This window comes from Poecilia reticulata, chromosome 7 (genome assembly GCF_904066995.2).
Source record: "Poecilia reticulata chromosome 7, P_reticulata-male-v2, whole genome shotgun sequence".
NCBI lineage: Eukaryota > Metazoa > Chordata > Actinopteri > Cyprinodontiformes > Poeciliidae > Poecilia > Poecilia reticulata.
In genome coordinates this window covers 32,235,144-32,258,885 of record NC_088836.1, presented here as the reverse complement: position 1 = coordinate 32,258,885, position 23,742 = coordinate 32,235,144, and the positions used below count along the sequence as shown (strand labels likewise).

The 23,742-nt window shown below is 43.8% G+C and overlaps 1 protein-coding gene and 1 long non-coding RNA gene across 3 annotated transcripts; both read left to right on the top strand.

Moving 5' to 3' along the window:
* The first annotated feature begins 529 nt into the window (after nucleotides 1-529).
* On the top strand, nucleotides 530-23,706 carry otud5a (OTU deubiquitinase 5a). Of its 2 annotated transcripts, none has more exons than XM_008402723.3 (9): nucleotides 530-1,380; nucleotides 7,334-7,424; nucleotides 13,427-13,491; nucleotides 13,569-13,725; nucleotides 13,798-13,946; nucleotides 14,021-14,206; nucleotides 16,129-16,333; nucleotides 17,401-17,472; nucleotides 23,462-23,706. In XM_008402723.3, the coding sequence occupies exons 1-9, from the start codon at nucleotides 793-795 to the stop codon at nucleotides 23,602-23,604; spliced, it is 1,656 nt and encodes a 551-aa protein (XP_008400945.1). In that variant the 5' UTR covers nucleotides 530-792; the 3' UTR covers nucleotides 23,605-23,706. The 2 variants fall into 2 exon arrangements, with proteins under 2 accessions (XP_008400945.1, XP_008400944.1); XM_008402722.3 differs by having other exon boundaries at nucleotides 7,331-7,424.
* Nucleotides 17,479-19,728, top strand: LOC145552345 (uncharacterized). The gene is made up of 2 exons (XR_014088376.1): nucleotides 17,479-17,713; nucleotides 17,795-19,728. It is a non-coding gene; the product is annotated as an uncharacterized LOC145552345 (long non-coding RNA).
* Nucleotides 23,707-23,742: the final 36 nt, after the last annotated feature.

Sequence of the window (23,742 nt, the reverse complement as noted above, 5' to 3'; positions counted from 1 at the left end):
AGAGGCTTCTTCAAAGCCGCTGTAATACAGACCTTGACAGGAGATTCTTACTGTCCACAGCCATCAGCATCTACAACAACTCATAAAACATGGGTAATATGGGTTACATAAATATTTAATTTACCTTTGGGATTCATAATGTATTGTTAAGTTGAACTGCATCTGGTTTTCAGATGCCTGCATGGGCCACTTTCAAACTGTCAAAATAATTAGGACAGCATAAAACGTTAAGAAAATCGAACCCATAGATTTTCTTAACGATAAAAGTAGATTAAAAGTAATCTATCTTACTTTTATCAGGTTAAAGTGGAACTGACTTCAGCTCCACGTTATTCCTTGTTGCACGATCAGGTTTTGATCAGGGAAGCATTTTGTTTTTAATTAAACATTTAAGGATGTTGAAAGCGATTTAAATTTTGAGTAAGTGATAAAAAATGCTGCATCCTCAACTCTAGTCTCAGGACAGACAAAAGCTCGTTACTGTGGCAAGAGTTCAGATGAGCGTGATGACGTGGAAGACAGGAGGTGACGTCGCTACGCTCCGTCAGCCTGTGTTGATGTTTTGGAGAACGGGAAGAGGGAGACGCTTTTTGTTTTTGTTCAAATCAAACCGTCGAAAAGGAGCCGAGGGGCCGCTTCTTTCTTCACCTCCGGCTCGTTGAAGGGTCTTAGCTTGGTGGTAGGAGCCTAACGGCCGGTCCGGACGGTGACCCGACCGACACTTTAGATCCAGAACAACGGAGCTGCCTCCATCTCTAACCGACTCCCTGCTCCCCTTACACCGACTCCACCATGACGATCCTCCCGAAAAAGAAGCCCAGCTCCGCGGTCGGAGTTTCGGACCACACCGATGACAACGACCGACGGAGCGGGTCTGACTCTCACCAACACACGCACCCTCACACCGGGAGGACCGGATCCAGGCCGAGGGCTTCACCACCTCCATGGTCCTACCAGAGCGCCCCACCTTCAGCCAGAGAAGACAGGCGGAACATCGAGGCCAGCTCCCGGCCTCAGCAGGCCTCCCCGCCGCCGGTAGGCTCCGTGTCCCCGGTGGGTCCAGGGGACGGACGGGACAGCAGCGGAGGGATGGTTACTAGCTCTCGCGGGGAGCTGGTGGTGTCTTCCGGTGTGGTTGGATGCGGCGGAGCGATAGGAGGCTGCTGCTCCGGGCCCGGCCTGAGCAAGAGGCGGCGGCAGGCAGGAACCTGCTCCGGGGGGGTGGTAGCTGCTCTGGCTGGTGGAGGCCAGCCGGGAGTGACCGGACCGGGAGGAGTGGGCTCCAGCCAGGACACCGAAGAAGGAGCCGGGAACAACAGCGAGGATGAGTACGAGAACGCGGCCCGACTGCAGTCCGTGGACCCGGCCACCGTGGAGCAGGTAGTGAGCTAACGATGCTAATAGCAGGCTAATGTGGCTTCACGGGAGACTTCTGTAGCTTTTATGGGGCTAAAATGTTGTCTACACGGTGGGATTTCTAAAGTATTGGTCCCTGTCAGAGCTGGAGCCCAATGTATTTGAATGAATGGATTGTTCTAATTGAAATATTTTTCCTAGTTATCCATCTAGAGACGCTAAATGATGTAATTATTATACTATTCAGGTCAAAGTTTAGCCTGCTATCCCAAATGTTCAGGTTGCTATAGTAACGGCATTGATGTTGCAGGTAACTTATAAGGTAATAATCAGAAGTGGTTCTGCTCTGACAGAGTCCAAAAATAATGATCCAAATGTCCCCAAGAAATCTGGGGACATTTCTTGCTCAGCGATAAAAGAAGTAAATTTATCAAAATAAAATGAAGAAACTGGGACAGTTACAGTTTACATATTTATTGATATTTGAACATTAAAAATTAAGTATAAAAGCAGAAAATGTCTCTCCACACTGTTGTTTCCTAATTGTTGTAATAATAATAATAATAATAGAGAACTGAAATTGGAAAATATATGGAGGGGGGTGTACATACTTTGTAGGTGAGCATGCATAGACATGAATAACATAGTTGGTACCTCTGTTAATGAACAAAAAGCCCACAAAGGTAACTGAAGTAACTTGAAACTGACAAAAGTAGTAAAAAATTGTTTACTGACAAACTGATAAAAGTTAGATGCTGCTTTTAAATTGTGGCTCAATTAAAATGATGGTAGCTAAAAAACAGTATTTTGTGTCTGTGGCCATAGAGCTGATGCACCTTTCGTCTCGTCTCTCACTTTTTTATGATTTGCTTTCCTCCTTGGTGTCACATGAAGTCCACCTTGACCTTGGAGTTCACCTTTACTTCCTGTGGAGGTTGTTCTGGACTCTTTGGTAACCATTCATATCACAATTCTCTTGAATTTGTCATTAATTTTCTTCCTGCACCCACAGCCAGGCAGACTGGCTCCAGTCCTGTGGACCTTAAATTTCAGAATAATCTGTATGTCTGTAGTCGCAGGTGCATCAAACTGCTTCAACATCCTGTTCTGTCATTTTCTTATTCTGTTGAACCTCAATTCAAAACAATGTCTGATTTTTATTGGTTAATTTTCAGTAAATTTTCATTTGTTACTTTTGTCAGTTTAAAGTTGGTTCAGTGACCACTGTGGGTTTTTCAGTCATGAACAGAAGGTACCAACAACTTTGGCCTCATGTGAAAGTTGTGCATGAATGGACACATGAGTGTCCATAAATACATGAGGTGTGTGTGTAAACGTATGTAGTTTATATGTAAGGACATTGTGTGTTTGAGATGAGTGAACTCTGGTCAGGAAGTCTAACATGTCTGAAGAGCCATTAGCCACATGATCAGACTGAGGTCTGCATAGAATAAGAGCAAAAACGATGTGATTAACCGAGAAACACCACAGCTAATAGTAAAGAAAAATACTTAAAATACAAGACACAATTATTTCATCTTTCTTTTCAGCTTTGTCAATTTTCCCATATTCCTCATTTATTCAGTTTATCAGACTATTTTCCTCCTGTCATTTTTTATCAGTCTGCCACTATTCTAAAACAGAGACAATATTATCACAATCTCCTCCAAAACATTAGAATGTAGACATACTGAAAATGTACAATTTCACAAATAAAATCAGATTTGTTTCATTTTAGAATTTAGTTGTTTTGAAATGAGAAACTGGATGTTTGGAGCTAAACAAACAGAAGAAATTCTCTCTCCATCCTCATCAGTTTCACTTCATGTTCGTCTTCATTCAGTTTCCGTGTCACTGTGTGACTCCATTTTTTGTGAGAAACTTTAATATGTATAAACTCATATCTAGCTTTCAAAATACAATCCCATGATTACCAGTTAATTACAAAACGTCTTTCTTAACAATGAGTTTATTTTAACCAACCTGTTGCTATTTCTCTCACTCTGGCTAATGCTACATCTGCTCTTTGTGTTTGTTAATATCATTTTGTTTTTATTTTACCACGGACCAAAGCTTGATGACGGCAAAGATTAGCCCAGTCCAAATAAAAAAATAAAACCGTATCAGGTCAGATCCCCTTGGAAGCTGGTCAAAACTTGAGCTCTCCTCTTGCAGCTTGTTTTCGTCTTGGTTTTTATTGGCGGTTCTTCTTCTCTGTGTAACGTTAGCAGTAGCGCGAGCAGCTACTGTATCTGCTGTTGTTGCGTACAACACGCTCACTCGCACTTTCTATTCCCTGCCATCAGGAGTCTCCGGCTACCGTAATAAGGATCTAGAGGAAACTTTTTCCTCATTCATAAAACGCTAAAATTGGGGACTTTTCCGGGGACAGGGCACCTAAGACAGGGATTGTCCCAGGAAATCGGGGATGTCTGGTAGCCCTATTGTAACTCTGTAATACTTCCTGTTTATATGCTGTGACCCTGAAGTGGTCCAGATGGACACTTGTCCAGCTGCTTCTCACTCAGGTTCAGGTCTATGGGTCAGGGTTAGTTTTATGTTGAGTTTATCTTTTTATATCAAGCACCTTTGACTGGTTCAAGTGTCTGGATAGCGTAAGGGTTAAGGATTCTTCAAAGATTTATACACCTCCAAAGCAAAACCTACTTATGGCAAATCCAATCACAGTTTTGTGTTTTTCTGTTTGGTGTTTAAACCTTTTGTTCAGATCAAACCTGAGAGACGATGGCCACGGGAAACTGAAGAAAACTTTGGATTGTTTTGAGGGAATGGACCGGGATGCTCAGTGCCAGCCACATTCGCTTCAATTCAGTTTATTTATACAGCGCCATTTTACATTATTTCTATTCAACCACACATGTGTTCCCATTGATTCTAGTTATGATACAGTACAGTATGCTCAAATAATTATTCAAAATAGTTTAAAAAGTTTATAGGACGCCCAGCAGATTGCATGGAAAAGACATCTATGCCACGCCTGACTATATAAATGTCTGTGTGAACAACATCATCCCGACCAAGACACTGAGATTTTTCCTTAATAACAAACCTCCCTCTTACATGATGAAACTGCTATAAAAAATTAAAGAGCTTTAATTTAGGGAGTCAGAGAATTATGGAGAAGTATACCAAAGCAGTTTACAGTTAAGATTAGAGACGATAAGGAGACGCACAGGAAGAAGCTGGAGAAAAAGCTCCAACAGAACAGTATCTGAGACGTGTGGTCAGGGATGAGGAAGATCAGAGTTCTCAGTCCAGAGAGCTGGTGGAGCTCTTAGTGGCATGCTGTGGGAACAATCACCTCATCTTGAATGTGAACAAAACAAAGGATATGGTTGCAGATTGCTGCACCAAGAATTATTGAAGGACTCGACACAAAACCTTCCTTCTTCACAAAATGTAAACAAAACTGGAGAAGCGTCACATTTTGAAGGATTTCTCCATTGATGTAAGTGACTGTCTGCCCACCACCTGCTGCAGCTAGTGACACTCCTGCAGGCGTCGTTACTCCGTAGTGAGTCGACCCCAAAACCAGATGGTTCCAATGCGGAATGAGCAGGAATCTGTCACAAAATGATTATAGGGCCTTTATTTCATACCCAATTTCTATAAAACATCATTTAAATTCAAGCTGAGGAAATTGCTGATTTTTTGATATGTAAAATATGTTTTCTCCCAAGATATAAATCTATACACAGGTTGGTTTCTGTGCACATTTTTCTTTTGCATTGGTTAGTAATTTAATATGACATGCTGTTAAAATTAATTTGTTAAAACTTGGCAAACAATTGTTCCCATACTTTATTAAATGTTTCACCCTACTTGATTATAGTTATAAACATTGCCACATTTTACAAACAAATGAGGCAATTAGTCCAGATTTTATTGTTTATTGAAGGATTAAAAAGTATAGTGGCTGCAGGGTCACAACAGGAAAAGAACCTGATAAACAAGAAAAACAATTTTAAACCATTTATGTTCTGTTTTCCCTCGTTCTCTGTCGGCTTTACTCTACACGCAGACCCGTTGCCATGGCAACCTATGCAACACCTGCACTAACCCACAGAGCAGGTAGTAATATTTACTCAGAATGAAGGGTTTCCCCCGGTGGTCGGGGCGTCGAGGCGGTCCACCATGTTTTTGTATTAAAAGATGTCAAGTTGACAGTAAATGTAAAAGTATTGCTGTGTAATTATATGTTACGGGAAAACATCTCCAGTGAAATGCCATCTAAACCCACAACTAGCTTAAAAACAACCAATTTCCACTTCTGTTTAATCCAAATCAAGTCAGCAGGTCCATCAGGCCCTCAGGGGCCCCATAAACGCTAATATTTAAAACAGACCAGATACACAAATGTAACGTTTGTTTATTGAGATGATCAATGCTGCTAAATTTGATTCAATTGTTCAGGCACACATAAATTAAAAGATTTTAAATGGTTTAACATTTAGATGCAAGATTTTAAGGAGCTGGCAAGTTTACTTTGTAAAACTTCAAAGAACAATATTCATAGTTACATTGCTTTGTTACCATAGCAACAATCTGATGCTGTGAGTTTAATCTTTGAGTTTACAAATACAATTTAGTAAACTGCGATTATAACTTATTGCTTTTTAGGCTGGACAGTTAAACTCCTCGCTTCTCCCCAACAAGAAGCTGTTAGAGCTGCTGATGTTTTAGCAACAAAAGGGGCCCATAAGTCACATTCTGCTCCAGGCCTCATGCAGCCTTGGACCGGCCCTGCATGATGAGGTAATCTGCTGCACTACGCAGAGATGCCCAACAAACGGGAGATTTCATTCAATGCTGCTAATGTGGCTTGAGTAGTTCTTCCATTTCAGGTCTGTTGAGTTTTTAATAAGCGTCACAGAAACTATTTTGGTTGGTCGAGTTTATGGGACGAGTTTCTCAGATCTCCGCGCATATTAACTCTAAGTAGACAACACATTTGATATGGTTTGATGAATCGTGTAACCGGAAAAATAATACTAAAAATAATAATAAAATATAACGTCAGCGTGATGCGTGACTCCGATCAGAGGCGAAAGCTCCTCATCGGGCTGAACCTGCATGATGAGGTTAGCGCTGCTCGTTATCCACTATAAACTTTACAGGGAAGACGGACACAGAGCCACAGGCTGGGCAGCGCGTTGAGATGGAAACACTGCATATAATTGTTCGTTCAAAGATAAATCATTCTCACCACTTCACCTCTGAATTCGCTACAAGTTATTCCTGCGGTTCACTTTGAGCTGCGCAACCAGAGCTAATGCGGTGGGTTTTAAACTCTTACCTAGAGTTCTCCAAAGGATCATAATTCCTCACAATAAGTTGGTGTAAATATCCATACAGGTCAGCCTGTGTCCAGTTTGAGTGAAAGGAGGCGCTGAGGTAAAGCAGGCAAAGCGCAGAGCTGTGTGATTGGTCCGCCGGGTCGAGTTTAAATGCATAAACTCTAACCCTATATATTACAAACCTATCCTTTAGGAATAAATCTACTCTGCTAGAGAAACGCTAAGAGATAAAGAGACGCTTGCAGCCCGGCTTTAAAAAAAAAAAAATTTCCTAGAAACATAAACAAGTAACGCTTAGCCTGGCGGCGGGGCTAGTAAAGCATGGCGGGCCGTCAGGCTTATAATGCACTGGGGGAAACCCTGTCAGAATGCCATGTGCTGTAGTTAGCTTCTTGCTTTTGGAGCTTTGGGTACACTTGCATTCAAACCGCATCAGCGTTCCAAACCAAACCAAAGTGAGTTTTTTAGGCGGATCAGGATTCGCCTCTTCAGTCACTCCTCCTCATCTAAACCGGACCTCATAGACAAACAAACTAGAGTTTGATTAAAGTGGACAACCTGCACAGGGCTGGTGTGAACGCACCCTAACCAAGCGTTAGTGTTCAGTCTTGGTCCTCCCTAACGGGACGCTCCCTGATCAGCGCTCTGCTCTCCAGCAGGAACACTGGTTCGAGAAAGCTTTGAGGGAGAAGAAAGGATTTGTCATCAAGAAGATGAAGGAGGACGGGGCGTGCCTCTTCAGAGCTGTGGGTGAGTCCATTCCTCCACCGGCGTGTTCCTGCACTTCCACCGATCACCACCAGGTGTCAGTGTTTGGTGGAATCTGAGCTGCTTGGTTCAGACATTTTATTTCTCCTATTTAACATGCCATGCACATAAAACAATATTTTCAGTTCTATTCACAAACTAGACCCGTTCTAAGTTATTGTAAGTTACCTAACAATAACTTAGTTCAGGTAAACCTTAACGTTGGTTCCTCACATTGTTATTGTGAGGAACGTCTGGACCTTTGACCCCAGAACATTAAAAGTCCCCCCCAGCTGGGGGTATTTACTACCTCCAGCTGGGGCCAGAACAGTATTTACTACAGACGGTTCTGGAACAGGACCAGGTTGGTTTGATACTTCAGTTTACAGTTCTATTCGTTAAGCAGCACAAACTGCAAAATTCCTTCATGTTTCGTCTTTATATTTTAGTTCATGCTTGTCTGACACATTCCTACCTGCAGGGGGCGTTGTGCAGCTGTTGGACTCTTTTGGGGTGTGTGTGTGTGTGTGTGTGTGTGTGTGTGTGTGTGTGTGTGTGTGTGTGTGTGTGTGTGTGTGTGTGTGTGTGTGAGAGATGGGAAGCAGAAATGTGGGTCACAGTGAAAGATTAGTGTGTTTTGTTCCTTTACAGCACAAAGATCCTTTCAATTGAGTGCAGGTTGGGTCTCAAATAGCCTTTGCATTGCTGCAGTTATGTCATCACATCTGTGTGTGTGTTTATGTGCGCGTTTGTTTGTAATACCTTGTGGGGACCCACTGCTCCTTTTATGACCGAAGCCTGGTCCCCACAAGGGGAAACGCTGTTTTTTTGTCAGGGGTCAGATTTATGACTAAGGTGTGAATTGAGTTTTGGTTGGTTGGGGTTAGACTGTAGAAGTGAATGAAAGTCAATGGAAAGTCCCCACAAAGATAGCCACGCAAACGTGTGTGTGTGTGTGTGTGTGTGTGTGTGTGTGTGTGTGCGCGCTCATGTGTCCTTAATATAGTTGGTTTCCTCCTAGTTTCAGCCCCAACCTGCAGCGAAGCTTCAAGTTACAGAAATCAGTTTCATCAGGTTCATTTCCATGTTTGCAGGAAGCGACGCTTTCAGTCTCAGATCTGTTTAATCCTGGAGCCTCCAGCAGGTTTTCATAGCGTCTTTTTAAAGTCTTTAAAAGTCCTAATAATGGGGACAGTGGTTTCCTTCAGTTCGACTCAAGTAAAACCCAACAGTTTGTTTCCTCTCAGTTTCTTTTTCAGTCTCGGATCATTTTCTGCTTTTACATTAAATGTGCCTGATTCTTGGAAGCTGTTGGAGACTTTAACCACCTGATTCACTCTGAACTTCCTGTGTTTTAGCTCCATGTTTCTGTCTGATCTTCGTCTGACCAATATGTTGTTCCTTCAATCACAGGATCTCTGAAAATGTAACTTTTTTTCCTGCCTTCTCGATCAAACCTAGCCTAACTTAAGCCATCCAGTCTGTAAGATCAGACCAGATGTAATATTGGTCAGCAGTTTGATTGGGATTCAGTGCAACAGCAGAGAGACGCAGAACGTTGAGTTTGTTTTGAAGGGCCGATTGATCCAGCCTGAGGCGATTTCTGGCTCCTGATGGATGCATCAGTTACATGTTTAACCCGTTTGAGTTCATGAAAATGTGTTTGTCTGAGGAAACATTGCTGTTCTTCATTCAGGTCTGTTTTTCACTAAAAAAGGACAAAAATGAGCGAAAATGTTCATTGAGATTCTTGGAGCTCAAACATCTGAACTCCAGTGAGCTGATGAAACATCATTTATCCCACATTGGAAAAATAAATCGGCAACGTACCCAATGCTATAAGACTGATGTTAAAACACAGAGTTTGCCCCTGACCCCTGACCCCTGACCCTTGATCTTAAGGCCACCAATCCCTTCAACAGGCCTGGTTTTTTTTACCAAAAAAAATTGGTAAGGGTCAAAATTGGAATCAGCAGGCCGGGCTTTTTAAAGATTGCAATCAGTGATCGGCTGGAAATCTGCAATCAGTGCAGCTTCTATTCAGGGGCCTCATATAAGAAAGAGTTCAAAGTTTCACACTAAAACTTTAGAGGACAAATTTAGAAAATCTGGATGTATGAAGATGTGCTGAGCTCAGAGCTGCTGCTGCTCCGCCGTTGCCTCCATAATACATATGAATGTAAATTAGTATAAATACCTGGAAGTCTGTCGCCAGGTGAAGCAGTAACCATGGCAACGGCCTTGTTTGTAGCAGTATTTATAATAATGTATTTTATTTAGAAGGTGCTTTCAGGGCACATAAGGTCACCTCACAGAAATAAAAAGAATAAATTCAAAATAAAAATAACCAAAGTAAACGGTAAAGCTGGCCAGGTCAGACCTGCTGCAGCAGCAGAGCCTCCAGGTCGGACCTGCTGCAGCAGCAGAGCCTCCAGGTCGGACCTGCTGCAGCAGCAGAGCCTCCAGGTCGGACCTGCTGCAGCAGCAGAGCCTCCAGGTCGGACCTGCTGCAGCAGCAGAGCCTCCAGGTCGGACCTGCTGCAGCAGCAGAGCGACCTGCAGCATGTGGACGTTTGTGCTGCAGACAGGAATCAGCAGCAGCAGCTTCAGAGATGCTTTCTGTCCATAAGGCTCTTTCACAAAGCGGGCAGCTCCACTGGCTGCAGCTGGACCGGTACCGGTACCGCAGCTGGACCGGTACCGGTACCGCTGGGCTCTGCTCAGATCCAGGATGATCAGTCTGGATGGATCTAAAGCTGATCAACCATCAGATCCATCTGATCAGTGATCAATCCTCCATCAGAGCTCCTCAGGTAGCGGCTCACCTGGACCAGCTGCTGCTGGACCTGATCAGAACCGAACCTGGTGGGTCCATCTGCTGACCAGCTGTTTTCTCGGCAGTCGGAATGAAATGAGTTTCATCTTCATGGAGTTTATTTTCTCTGTTTTCAGCTTATTGAGGATAAATGTGGTTCAGTTTCATCGTTTAAACACTAAAATATTAAAATCATCATTTTGATGCTTCCTGGTCTAAATCACTGAATCGGGTTTCAGTGGATTTAGGAGTTTTGTAGTTTATTATTGTTCACAGAAAACGTTTGATTGGCTGCTGCACATTTTCACGCCAGAGAAAAAATGTGTGTATATTTATGCAAACTGATGCTAAGTTCATTTTTAAACATGCCGACTTGTGCGTAAAATAAGGCGCCGCATATTTTTTATGTCACGTTGGACATGACAGCCCAGAACCTGCTGACGTTACCAGCTGCATGTTCTGGTTCTACCCGATCCAGATCTTGTTGGTGTTATTTGTCTTAGTCCTGATTGGTCCTGATTTTCCGCTGTTTGTTCTGTCAGAACCCGCTCCTTACATCCCTGAATCGGACCATTTGTTCTGAATGCAAGCTGACTTTGTAATGAAAGGCCACAGAACCAGGTCCAGAACCTGGTTCTGTTTGGTTCACATCTTCACACTTGTGGCGATACTTGGCCATGATTTAACATCTTGCCAGTGACATGTGTGTATTGGATCTTTCTTGATACACAGCCCGGTCCATCTCAGAACCACGCAGTTGATGACTGGGTCCGTCAGAACCAGTCAGTGAGTCAGAACTTCTGACTTCTGACTCGCTGCTGCTCAGGTGGAGACGCTGCTCCCAGGAAACGGCTCTGAGCAGAACCAGGTCAGGTCATTGGGTTTCAGGGAGGCCCTGCTGCTCCAGGAGCTGGTTTAGTTTTCAGTCTGATTCTCAGTTTGTTTATGCGTTGCAGTCCACGACACACACACACACACACACACACACACACACACACACACACACACACACACACACACATCCACAAACGCGCACACACACTCGCTCAATAACCACAAGTGAGAAAGGGAAGCTGTTGGGTTCTGAGAATCGTCGTGGTAACGGGTCATGTGACTTGCTGGAAATCAAACTGAGAGCCTCATTTGCATACTGACGCCTCCGCTAAGGAGGAAGTGTGTGTGTCTGTGTGTTTGATACAGCTAAGTATTTATTCCTCTAAATAAAACTAAATTGTAATGTTTCTTTTAAAACCGGAAGCTGCTACTTCTAGACTGGTTTTCTATCAGACTCTAAGCTGATCTATGTCACCTAGCTCTATAGCGATCCCTGCCCTGAAGGACATCGGTGCGGCTTCCTGCAGGTGATTCCCTTCAGCCTCATACCATTCAGAGGAGGTCATGCAGGTCTGGAGCAGAGAAACACGGATCTAGAACTAGGTCATCTAGATCAGTATTGCCGGACCGGTTCTGGACTGGTTCCGAGTCTTTCTCTCCATAAGTTTCAGCTCCATCAGGACTTTTATAAACGTCTGATCAAACCTCAGGCTGCTTTCTGCTCCATGTCGGCAGCCATCTTCGAGCACACCTCCTGCAGCAAACAGGAAGGGGCGGGACGGACCGCTGCCAGTCTCAGACCTTATTTGGAAATGGGACCATTACACTCCGGAAGTGAAGGGGGCGCTATTTCCTATATTATCCACGGTCTCCCGTTTTTATTTTCTTTTGAAATCTGTGATGTATCTTCATCTGTAGGAAGGAGTTTCTCTCTTAGTCGCATCTTTTCGGGTCTACTACTGCCTCTAGTGGCGTGGGGTGGTATCACAACTAATATAATTACGTTACTTAATGAGTCTATTATTTACTGTTATTTCCGGCATTATTGGCACCATAAAAGATAAATTCTCTAATTAGACAGCATGCTGTTTTATTTTCTTAACGATGTAGAGCGAATGACATAAACAAGATATTTATACGTTATGAATTTTTATATATATCCATCATTTATAGGAAGAATAAAAGAAATAAGGAGACATGAAAAACAACATAATGAACTATAATAACCATTTACAATGTAAACATAAGAAACTGAATTGAGCAGAAATCAATAAGAAACAAATGAATTAGATTCACAGAATAACAACCAGGGTTGTTAAACAAGTAAAAATTCACATTATTGGTTTTACTGTGACATTTATATTATTCTGAGAGGTTTTTTTGTTGGTAAAATCTTATACATAGGAAAAACTAAAAAGAAACTATTTAATCTGTCATGGTGGAAATTTTCCTTCGTCTCTAAAACAATAAAATAAAACATTTGTAGAATCACAATATCAACAATTTGTGCATTGAGTAAAACACTTGGCCTGCTACAGGTAAATGTTATCATTGAGTTTTAAGAATATTGTACCATCAATAAATGACGTCTAATGGATGTTCTCAGTACCAGAGGAACAGAAACACCTTCATGAGCTGAACTGATGGACAGAGAGGACGGATGCTCTGCTGAAATATTCCTCTCTGTCTTCCAGGTTCTCTCAGCAAACAGTTGAGACAGAAATGTTTTTGGTTTCACCATCATTTACCTGCTGCTACACCTGCCATTCTAACTATTCTGAGAAGTTTGTCTGTTGGTCTGCAGCTCATGTGAAGTAAATAAAAGAGAGAAGCTGAAATACATGCTGAGACAGAAACTCCTTCCTACAGATGAAGATATATCACGGAATTAAAAAGAAAATAAAAACGGGAGACCGTGGATAATATAGGAAATAGCGCCCCCTTCACTTCCGGAGTGCAGTGGTCCCATTTCCAAATAAGGTCTGAGACGGGCAGAGGTCCGTCCCGCCCCTTCCTGTTTGCTGCAGCGAGGTCCTGCTCACTGTCTTGGAGCTAAATCCTGATTTCTGTGGGATTTTCTTCTTGTTCATCTGAAGTAACCTGGTTCTGCGGGTTAGGTTGATGGTATCAGAACCTAAAGATCCAGTTGAAAACGGGTTGTTGGTTCTGTTTGTCTCAACTGAAACTCATGTCTGAATCCAGGAAGTGTTTTCTGCATATTCCATATTTATTCATAGCTATCGAGTTTTTAAGCAAAACGTAAAAGAAAGCCTGTTTAGGGTTAGCTGAGAACTGATTGGTCGGAAGCTCTGGCTCCGCCCATACCTTCGCTCCATTAGCTGTCCTCTGTTTGCAGCCGACCAGGTGTACGGGGATCAGGACATGCACGAGGTGGTGAGGAAGCACTGCATGGACTACCTGGTGAGTCTGATCACATGACCCCTCCCCTCGCCGACTTCTCAGCCAATCAGCTGACGGCATCTGTTTGGCTCCTTCAGATGAAGAACGCAGACTACTTCTCCAACTATGTGACAGAAGACTTTACCACGTACATCAACAGGAAGAGGAAAAACAATTGCCATGGCAACCACATCGAGATGCAGGCCATGGCGGAGATGTACAACAGACCGGTGGAGGTGTACCAGTACAGCACAGGTGAGTCCGTCGGCACATCTGAACCCGAACCAGATTCACGCATCTTTACCGATCCCGCCTCCCGGTCCACAGAGCCAATCAACACATTCCACGGCATCCATCAGAACAATGACGAGCCAATCAGAGTGAGCTACCACCGCAACATCCACTACAACTCCGTGGTGAACCCCAACAAGGCCACGATCGGAGTGGGCCTGGGTCTGCCCGCCTTCAAACCCGGGGTACCAGAACCGCAGTGACACGCTTCCCCTTAGGACCATTGCCACGGTGCTGACCTCTGACCTTTCCCTTCCAGTACGCGGACCAATCTCTGATGAAGTCGGCCATTAAGACGTCCGAGGAGTCGTGGATCGAGCAGCAGATGCTGGAGGACAAGAAGCGGGCGACGGACTGGGAGGCGACCAACGAAGCCATCGAGGAGCAGGTGGCGCGTGAATCCTACCTGCAGTGGCTGCAGGACCAGGAGAAACAGGCCCGACAGGTGAGACGGCACTGCAGGGCTTCCCCCAGAAAACTTGCTCAGCCCGTATTAAGTTGACAGCAAATGTAAAATATTGCAAGGTAATTATAGATCTGTTACTAAAAGACATTGCTGACAAATCTCAAACCCACAACTACTCTTAAAAACAACAAATCAAAACATATAATTAAAATGAATATCAATTATTTGCACTTCTTATAAATACAAAGTAAATCATCAGTCAGTGCCTCTAAAAACATGATGCTGATCACATTTAGAGCCGGACCAAGGCATAATTGAACTAAGCTGCTGCTTAAGGCCCCCAGGCTTTTCAGGGCCCTGAACTTACGAACTTATTCTTATTTAGAATCCCAGAACAGGGATGAGAACTTGGAATCCAGAAAAACTACCTTAGCAACTACATTTTCGACTCGTGTTCACCGAACCCAGAACAGGGATTAGACCAGATACTGGTACTGATCTACCAACCCAGAAAGGAGAACCTAGTTCATTTACTTTAGATCGACATTATTAGCTCTTTCTTCTTTTGCTCTTTCCTTTGGTTTGTTATTTTGTTTGTATTTCTTTTTAATTCCTGTAAAGCCCTTTGAGTTGCCTTGTTGCTGAAAATGTGCTGTATAAATAAAATTACCTTTACCTACAGATATAGAAATGCAACATTTGTTTATTCAGAATGTCAACGCTATTAAATTTGATTAAATTTTTTCAGCATACATAAATTAAAAGGTTTTAAATTGTTTAACAATTAACTTTAAAATTTTAAGGAGATTTTTTTTGTGAAAGTTCAAAGAACAATATTCATAGATATGTTTTGTTGATCAGCTGAGTTTGAGCTCTGTTCACAAATACAAATGAGTAAACTACAATTATAATTGATTGCTTTTAAACTTTGCTAATCAAACTAAGTCCCTCTCCCAGAATTGACCAAATCCATGGTGAAAAGCTGTTAGTGGTGCTGATGGTCAGAGGGGCCCCTAAGCCAGATTCTGCTCCACGTCTCATACAGCCTTGGACCGGCCCTGCATGATGAGCTAAATCCGCTCCACTGTGCATCTCTGCTGGATACAGAGGGACAAACAGGAAATTTAATTAATGCGGTTTTAGTAGCTCTTCCATTTCGTGTCTGCTGAGTTTTTAAAAGGTGCCACAGAAACTGTTTGGTTGCCCGAGCTTTGCGGGACGAGTTTTCTTGATATAGGCGTGGCCGGGCACAGCAACTCTGCCTGAAAGCATTTGATAAATGAGTTCAATGCATTGTGTTGCCACAAAAAATTGCATAAAATAACATTTTAAAAGAAATTAAACCAGCTTGTTGTGTGACTCCACCGGTCCACTACCCATTGAGCACATCTTTAAATATAATCAGCACAGACACAGAGTCAGCGTGTTGAGATGTAAACGCACATGCTGCTTTTTTCACAATGATAACCCATCCTGTAAATATGCACCTATATGAGTTCTCCAAAGAACCATACATCCCGTCACGGGGTTTATGTAATTGTCCATACAGGTGAGTGATCCACGCTGAAGTAAACTTCAGAGATTCAGCCGCAACCGCGCATAGCACCAGCAGTGCGATTGGTCGGTTCCCTGTTCAGTGCATCAACTATAAAAAGTATAAACTCATCTCCCAGGAACGATTCCGCCCTCCCACTAAAATACTCATAGCAGCAGAGACTCTTGCAGTCTGGATTATTAAACAAAATATATATATATTTTTTATTGATGATTTTTAAAAAATATAAAAACAAAAACAAGCCATGCTTAACCTGGCAGGGGGAAACTAAAGCCTGGCAGCCCGCCAGGCTTATAATTCAATGGGGGAAACCCTGAACCGACAGCTGAGACCCAACGCGACCTGGTGGTATTCAATCAAAGTGGGTGGAGTTCCGGGTAACGCTGTCCTCTGCTTCTTCCTGCAGCCCCGTAAAGCTAGCGCCACCTGCAGCTCGGCCACCGCGGCTGCTTCTAGCGGACCAGACGACTGGAGCGCCCGGTCGCCGCGGCAACGGGACTCTGACCCCTCCCATTCTGACCTCACAGCCGCTGCACCGGCCGGCAACAAGCCGCCCTCCCCCGCCGGAGCTGCCCTCATCCTGAGCAAACCGCCGTCGCCCTGCGCTCCAGGTAACACACACGGTGATGTCACTTCCTGCTCCCTGCTGTCGGCGAGCAGGAAGTTCTCAAGTATTTGCCACCGAAGCTCGGTAGCCGAGCCGAACCAGGTCAGATCCTGGAGGTTGGTGTCCCAAGTCCAACCCACCAGAACCGGTAGCCAGACCGCAGAGACACTGCACCTGGAGCTGCAGAACCCCGCTGTAGCACCACCATGTTCTACCGATCCATGTTGGTTCTCGCATGTTTATAAAGTTCTACGCAGCCCTGACTCTGGTCAGCAGGTTCTGAATACTGTTAAGCTTCAGCTAACTGGGTCAGAACCACCTGAAGCCCAAAACCTGTTCTGATGAACTGGACTTGAAGAGAGAACACAGACAGAAATGAGCTAGCATTAGCCTGCTAACTGCTCCCTCAGAAAGAAGCAGTCGACCGGTGCCGGTTCAGGGGAACAGCTTTTCCACAACCAGGTGAACCCTGTTTGAGTCCAGAAGAGCAACCAGAACCTCAGAACCAGGATTTGGGTCTCAAGCCTCAAATTTGTAACTAAAAGACATTTTTCCTGTTTTAGAAGTATTGTAAAAACATTAAATTCCATAAAAATTTAAATGTTCCCTCAAGTACCAAATAATCCAGAACGTTTTAAGGTTTAGTAATGAACAGATCTGAATGATTTCCATCTGGAAGTTTGAGTCTCGCAGCACCTCAAGTCCATTTGGACTGAATTTCTGATCGTGACCCAGTTTGAGTCTCACACTCCGGACCGATGGATCTGGTGCCGATCTTTGGGCCTGAGCCCGCAGCAAGGACAGAACCATCATCAGATCCCAAGGAGCCAACAGAACAAGAACAAAGTCAGGATGTGTATGAGGGAACGGTTGGATCGGGTCCACCGTTCTCTGAGAACCACTGCAGGGTTGAACCCTGCAAATGGTCCAAACACTGGAGATTGGTTTGTGTTCGATCTCCATTCTTTGCAATGTTGAAGCTCAAGTTTTAGCTGTCTGCTGAACCGGATCGGAACCAGAACTTGAAAGTTCTGTCCATGTCGCTGACTTGCTAAATGTTTCTGTGTTCAGGTCCGAGCAACCAGAGCCGGCACCACCTGGAGTACCGGGCCATCATGCAAGAGATGTCTCCCACGGCGTTCGGTAAGAAAAATCTTCTGCCTGGTTCCGACCCATTTCACAGCTAAAGGCGTTTGTCAGTGGACCACCGTCTCATGACAGCCACAGCGGACGGCTCCTGATTAACGACTAAGTACCAACACAGGAGAGCCCAAAGTGGGTCCTGGAGGCCCGGCATCCTGCATGTTTTATTTTCTCCATGCTGGTAGAAACAACCTCCTCAGCATGTCGGTGTTCTCCTCTAATCAGCCATCACTGGATCCAGGTGCGTTAAACCAGGGACAGAACTAAAACACGCAGGATGCCGGGCCTCCAGGACCCACTTTGGGCTCCCCTGTGCTAACAGAATCTCAGAATCTCCTGGAAACGTTTGGATCTTGACAGACAAGATGAAGTCCGTACAAACCGAGCCGGATCAAAACTCACCGCAAACAGACTCCATTTTGTCAGCTACAAAAAGTCCTCCATCCAATCACAGGACAGAGTGACATCACTGTCCCAGAAGAACAAGGGCTGATCAGGATGGGCTGATCCGTGAATCCGGTTGGGACCCTCTGGATCCAGATGGGACCTACCGTACATCAGAGGACACAGTAAGCAGCCAGAGAATCCAAAAAACTAGACTTCATCAGAACCGCCTGGTTCTGGGCCCAGAACGCCTGGTGGGAGCCCACTTCACTTCCCCCTGATGATTGACATGTAACAGCACCAGGTTATTCCTGTACATTATTTATAATCATTCTAAGCCAACCTGATATCTAAAGAAGAAAAACAATAATAAATATCTGAAAATAAAATGTATAAAACTTGATATAAGTCCATGTGACATAAATAAATAGATTTTCATCACCAGCCTCCATAACAACAAGCTGATCTTCTTCTCCTGGTGTTTCAGTTGCTGCTGTGGTGAAACTCAAAGCCTAAAGCCCTTCATACCTGGTGGTGATGGTAAAACACCAATAAGTTATTTATTGATCCTCCACAAAGAGAAAAACCTGAAGAGGAACCACAATGTTCTAGTTTGGATCAGAGGGTTGGAGGTTTTTATTGTCCGTCAAAGAAAAAAATCATTTTATTTCCAATTTGTAGTCATTAAACGAAACGTTTATTATTTCTCTGTTGGAACGTTTTTGAGATCAGGTAACATTTCATGAAATGAGGTGATTATCAGACGGCAGAACTCTGATCGGTTCCTGATCGGTTCCTGATCGGTTCCTGATCGGTTCCTGATCCCGCATCACTTCCTCCAGAAGCGGATCAGCTGCTGGACGCTCCAGAGCCTCTGGTCCGTTAAAGCGTCCAGATCAGAGGTGATTCTCTGACAGATATTGTTCTAATAATGATTAATAATGATTAATAATGATTAATAATGATTAATAATGATTAATAATGGTTAATAATGATTAATAATGATTAATAATGATTAATAATGATTAATAATGGTTAATAATGATTAATAATGATTAATAATGATTAATAATGATTAATAATGAGCTCCACGATGTTCTCTGTGCGTAAAGTTAAACTGTCTGAGCACCAAGTGGTCAGCTGACTGGACAGAAACCAGTGAACTGCTCTCTGTTCTCATCACGACGAGGTGAGGAGGGAATCTGACATGTTAACTCAGTTTCTACTGGTTTGGTTTTAAACACCATTAACTCAGCAGTGTAACTATATATTGTATGTTTGTCGCCTCATGTGTGATTAACTGGAGCGTTTATTGCTCTGCGCTGGTTTCTAACGGATCTTTAATGTCTTTCCTCTCAACAATCAGCTGTTATTCCTCTAACTATAATAAGTAGATCATAACATTCTGTTTAGCTTTTCTCTGTTTGCTGCAAACTCATTAAATATAAACTCATTAAATATAAACTCATTAAATATAAACTCATTAAATATAAACTCATTAAATATAAACTCATTAAATATAAACTCATTAAATATAAACTCATTAAATATAAACTCATTAGAAGCTGAACCTCCATCAGGCCAACAGTTCTGGTCTATTGTTACCTGTCCAATCAGAGCTTCCTAACCAAGGTGTCCATAACTCTTCAACTCGCTGTCAGCTCCGGTCAGAAAGACGTTTAGTTCAGTCCATGAGATGATATTCAGAAATATCTTTTATTGATTCTAGTTTCCTCTGTGATGAATCTGTGTAAAGTCCATCATGTCTCCATGTGGCCAGTCAAAGCTGTTAATTATAACATGTCAAATGACAGAGGGGCTTAAAACATAACCAAATATTCAGTTTGGTTATTTTTTAAAATTATATATATATATATACACACACACACATATAAAATTTTGCCCCCCCACAGGTAGTCCTGGCCCCCCCAACTTTAAAAGTCTAACTCCGCCACTGCCAGCAGTACCAGTGCAGTGTTTCTCAAACGTTTTCAGGCTGAGGACCATTTAACAGTCATGGACCACCAAACCTGAAATCTCCCCCTCTAACATAACTTCATAAATAATTCAACCTGAAATGAAAATATTCGTCTCTTAACTCAGGTATTGTTGTTTTCCTACTTCCTCCTAATGAAGAGTGGTGCAGTTTGGTAAATGTGACGTCAGAACCATGAACACTTTGAGTTATTCACAGATTCTTAAAGTGTCTAAGCTTTCCAATGATGTCATGGAAATAAAAACAAGTTGTTCTTTACTACCAAGTGTTATGTGCATTAACAACATTTAGGGCTATTTGTGATTTAGAAGCACAATTAAAGAACAATAAACAACTAAGCATTTCTATTTGTATTTACTTATTATTTAATTCAATTGAATAGTTTTTAATTAAATAAAAATAACAGTTAGGTGACCTGAAAGCAGAGCATCATTCATTACCATGCAAAGTCATAAAAAACAAAGAACAGTTCTCAGTAACTGAGTCGATTCCTACCCGTTCAAAGGAATCCAGTCGCTAGTGAACGACACATCAACACTCAGCAGCTATGACTGAACTTCCTCTGGTCATATAATCCTGGAGTTGTTTTCTTTCCACCGGTATCTGCAGCTTTTCTTTTGAGTGACACGGTTTTAAGCCACTTTTCCACCATTATTTGTAATCCAATCCTTTGCTAAGCTAGCTGTAGCGTCGCACTTTGAGCTGACGTCACGGAAAATAAACGGTTGTTTACATGCAGTACCTGACGGACCACTAGGGGGCGTCCGCTAAAGGACCACCAGTGATCCGGAGACCACAGTTTGAGAAAGACTAGTAGTAGTAGTGATGGGTGGATGAAATCTTTCCACTGAGAAATAACAGCCGATGTTAATGCAGTCTGGAGCGTTCCGCCATGTTGGACGGCAAATGTTTAATTGGAGACAGATCCCCTAAGTCAGGGGTGTCAAACTCCAGTCCTCGAGGGCCGGTGTCCTGCAACTTTTAGAAGTGCCTCTGCTGCACCACACCTGAATAGAATAATTAGGTCATTAGCAAGGCTCTGGAGAACTGAGGAGGTAATTAAGCCATTTGATTCAGGTGTTTTGTACCTGTGGCACATCTAAAAACTGCAGGACAGCGGCCCTTCAGGACTGGAGTTTGACACCCCTGCCCTAAGTGAATAATGTTGGAGAAGGCACTCTACCCTTTTCCGGCTCAAGACCATGGCCTCGGATTTGGAGGCACTGAGCCTCATCCCGGCCGCTTCACACTCGGCTGTGAACCGCTCCAGTGAGAGCTGCAGATCACAATCTGATGTAGCCAACAGGACCACATCATCCGCAAAAAGCAGAGATGTGATCCTAAGGCCACCAAAACGGATCCCCTCAACACCTCAGCTGGTCAGAGATTCTGTCCTATTTCTAGCCGGAACCTCTCAGCCTCGCACACTAGCTCCTGTTCCTTCCCCACCAGAGAGGTGGCGTCCCAAGAGCTTCTACAGCCGAGGATCAGACCGCCAGGGTCCCCTCCCTCGGCTGCCGCCCATAGCACAATGCACCTGACCTCTTTGGCCCCTCCGACAGGTGGTGTTCCCATCGGAAGGGGGACCCACGTCTCCTCTTCATGCTGAGCCCGGCCAGGCTCCGTGGGTAAAAGCCCGGCCACCAGGCGCTCGCCATCGTGCCCCACCTCCAGGCCTGGCTCCAGAGTGGGGCCCCGGTGACCCGCGTCCGGGCGAGGGAACACCCAGTCCAATGTTCGTCTCCATCATAAGGGGTCTTCGGGCTGAGCTTTGTCTGGTTCCTCACCTAGGACCTGTCTGCCTTGGGTGACCCTACCAGGGACATAAAGCCCCAGACAGCATAGCTCCTAGAATCATTGGGACACTCAAACCGCTCCACCACGATAAGGTGGCAGCCCGAGGAGGGGGGAAAGTAACTAAGTTACATTAAAAGTAACTTTTTAGTTACTTTCAGCAGCTGCTGACAACAAACAACAACGCTCCACCACCTGTGAAAATGACTTTGATCTTTGCCAAAACTTAATTATAAGTTATTTTATAATGGTAACATTAACAATGTGTCTCCACTTATCAGGTTGAACTGAAGGGAGATTGTTTAATGGTTGCAACAGTGCAAAATAAATCCTTTGGTAATTTTTGAGTGATTTTGTTCCACTGTTATCTGGAGAACTATAAATAGACTTTAGCCCCCCAGCCCTCCCTGCCCCAGCCCCCAGGTTCTGTGTTACGGCCCTGTGTTTCTGTCAGAGCCAGCGCTCCTACCACAACTCAGATGGCTGCGCAGATTTGTGACATTTATCGTTATATTAATAATTATAATGCCGTTTAGTTGCACAACTTTACGGACTCGTTCATTCGTGGCTGTTTTCACGTTTATTGCTCTGTTCATATTAGCCTCCATGTTTTCTGGAGCGCAACGCAAAGCTCGATGTCATTCACAGCAAATATATGAACTTGACTTTAACACAGACAGGCGGGACAAATGGGAAATGATGGACTAAAACTGGATGTCAGACAAATTCTGGGGTTTATGTCTGTTCATTTCCAAGCCCAAAAACCGCAACTCATTAAATCTGCAAGCGACTTTAGAAAAAAACAAACCCAAAGCTGCTTAAAACAATCGGATTTAATGACAGAAACTCTAAATAGTTCCTGTTTTCCAGCATTTCTCTCCATTGTTGGTTTCTGTCGCAGACAAACGGAGGTAAAGACAAGGAAGTAACTTTTCATTACAAAAGAAAATAGTACCGCAAAGGATAAATTACTTTAATCTGATTACTGGACTTGAAATAGCACCATGTTAGATTACTCTTTGCTGGAAAAAGTAAAGAGTAACATATGGGTCACTGGTGACCCATATGTTCTCTGCAGTAGTTTAAATTGTGTTAATCTTGTTTTAATTCCCTGGACATTCCTGATCTATGAAGGCCACACCAAGATCAATTTCTGATCGGAAAGCCAGCAGGATTTTTACGCAAATCTTGGTCCCAATTTTCCCTTCCAACAATTGCCGTAATTATTGGATGACTCTTAAGATAATCCATAGCGATCATCTTGCTGTGGTCCGATCTGGTCCACTCAGGAGAACGTCGACACCACCCCCATCTAAAATCGGGGATATCCAGCATGTTGGGTAATCTTTAGCCAACATTGCAGCGTGTGGTTCCCCCCACTGGGAACCAGAACGCCGTTCTGTTATTTCATCTAAGAAACCATAAATCATTTTATTGTGAGTCCAATAAAGCACCGAAGTAATCCAAGATCAGCCTCCGTCTTTCCTCCGCTTTAAGAGGCGCTCTGCCCCAAAACCAGTGCTTCCAGTAAAGAACGGTACATCTGCTGTTTGACTGACATATTACCCAGGATGCATCTAGAGGATGTTTGTGGACGAGTCCTCAGCTGGTTCAGCTTCACCAAGTTTTCACACCCTGCATATTTTAAATTCGTTTTATTGGCATTTAATGCGACCAACTGGTGCAACGCAGGCTCAGGTTTACCCCAACGGCTCGAAATGAAATTGTACAGATGGACATTTTTCACCTTTGGGCTGGTCTGACTGGTCTGACTGGTCTGACTGGTCTGACTGGTCTGACTGGTGTGTGTTTCAGGTCTGACGGACTGGGAGGACGATGAGATCCTGGCCTCGGTGCTCGCCGTCTCCCAGCAGGAATATCTGGACAGCATGAAACACCAGAGCGCCGCCGCCGCCGCCATGCATCGGGAGCGTGAGCCGTCACCAGACAGCAGCTGATGCACTGCTGCCACGCACTGACCCCGCCGTGACCCCGCCCCGACCCCCGGCCCACAGACAGAACTCGAACATGGAGAAAATAAACCATCCAACAACGATGAACTCATTTCCTTTTTTAAATCATCCGCTTCCTGTTTC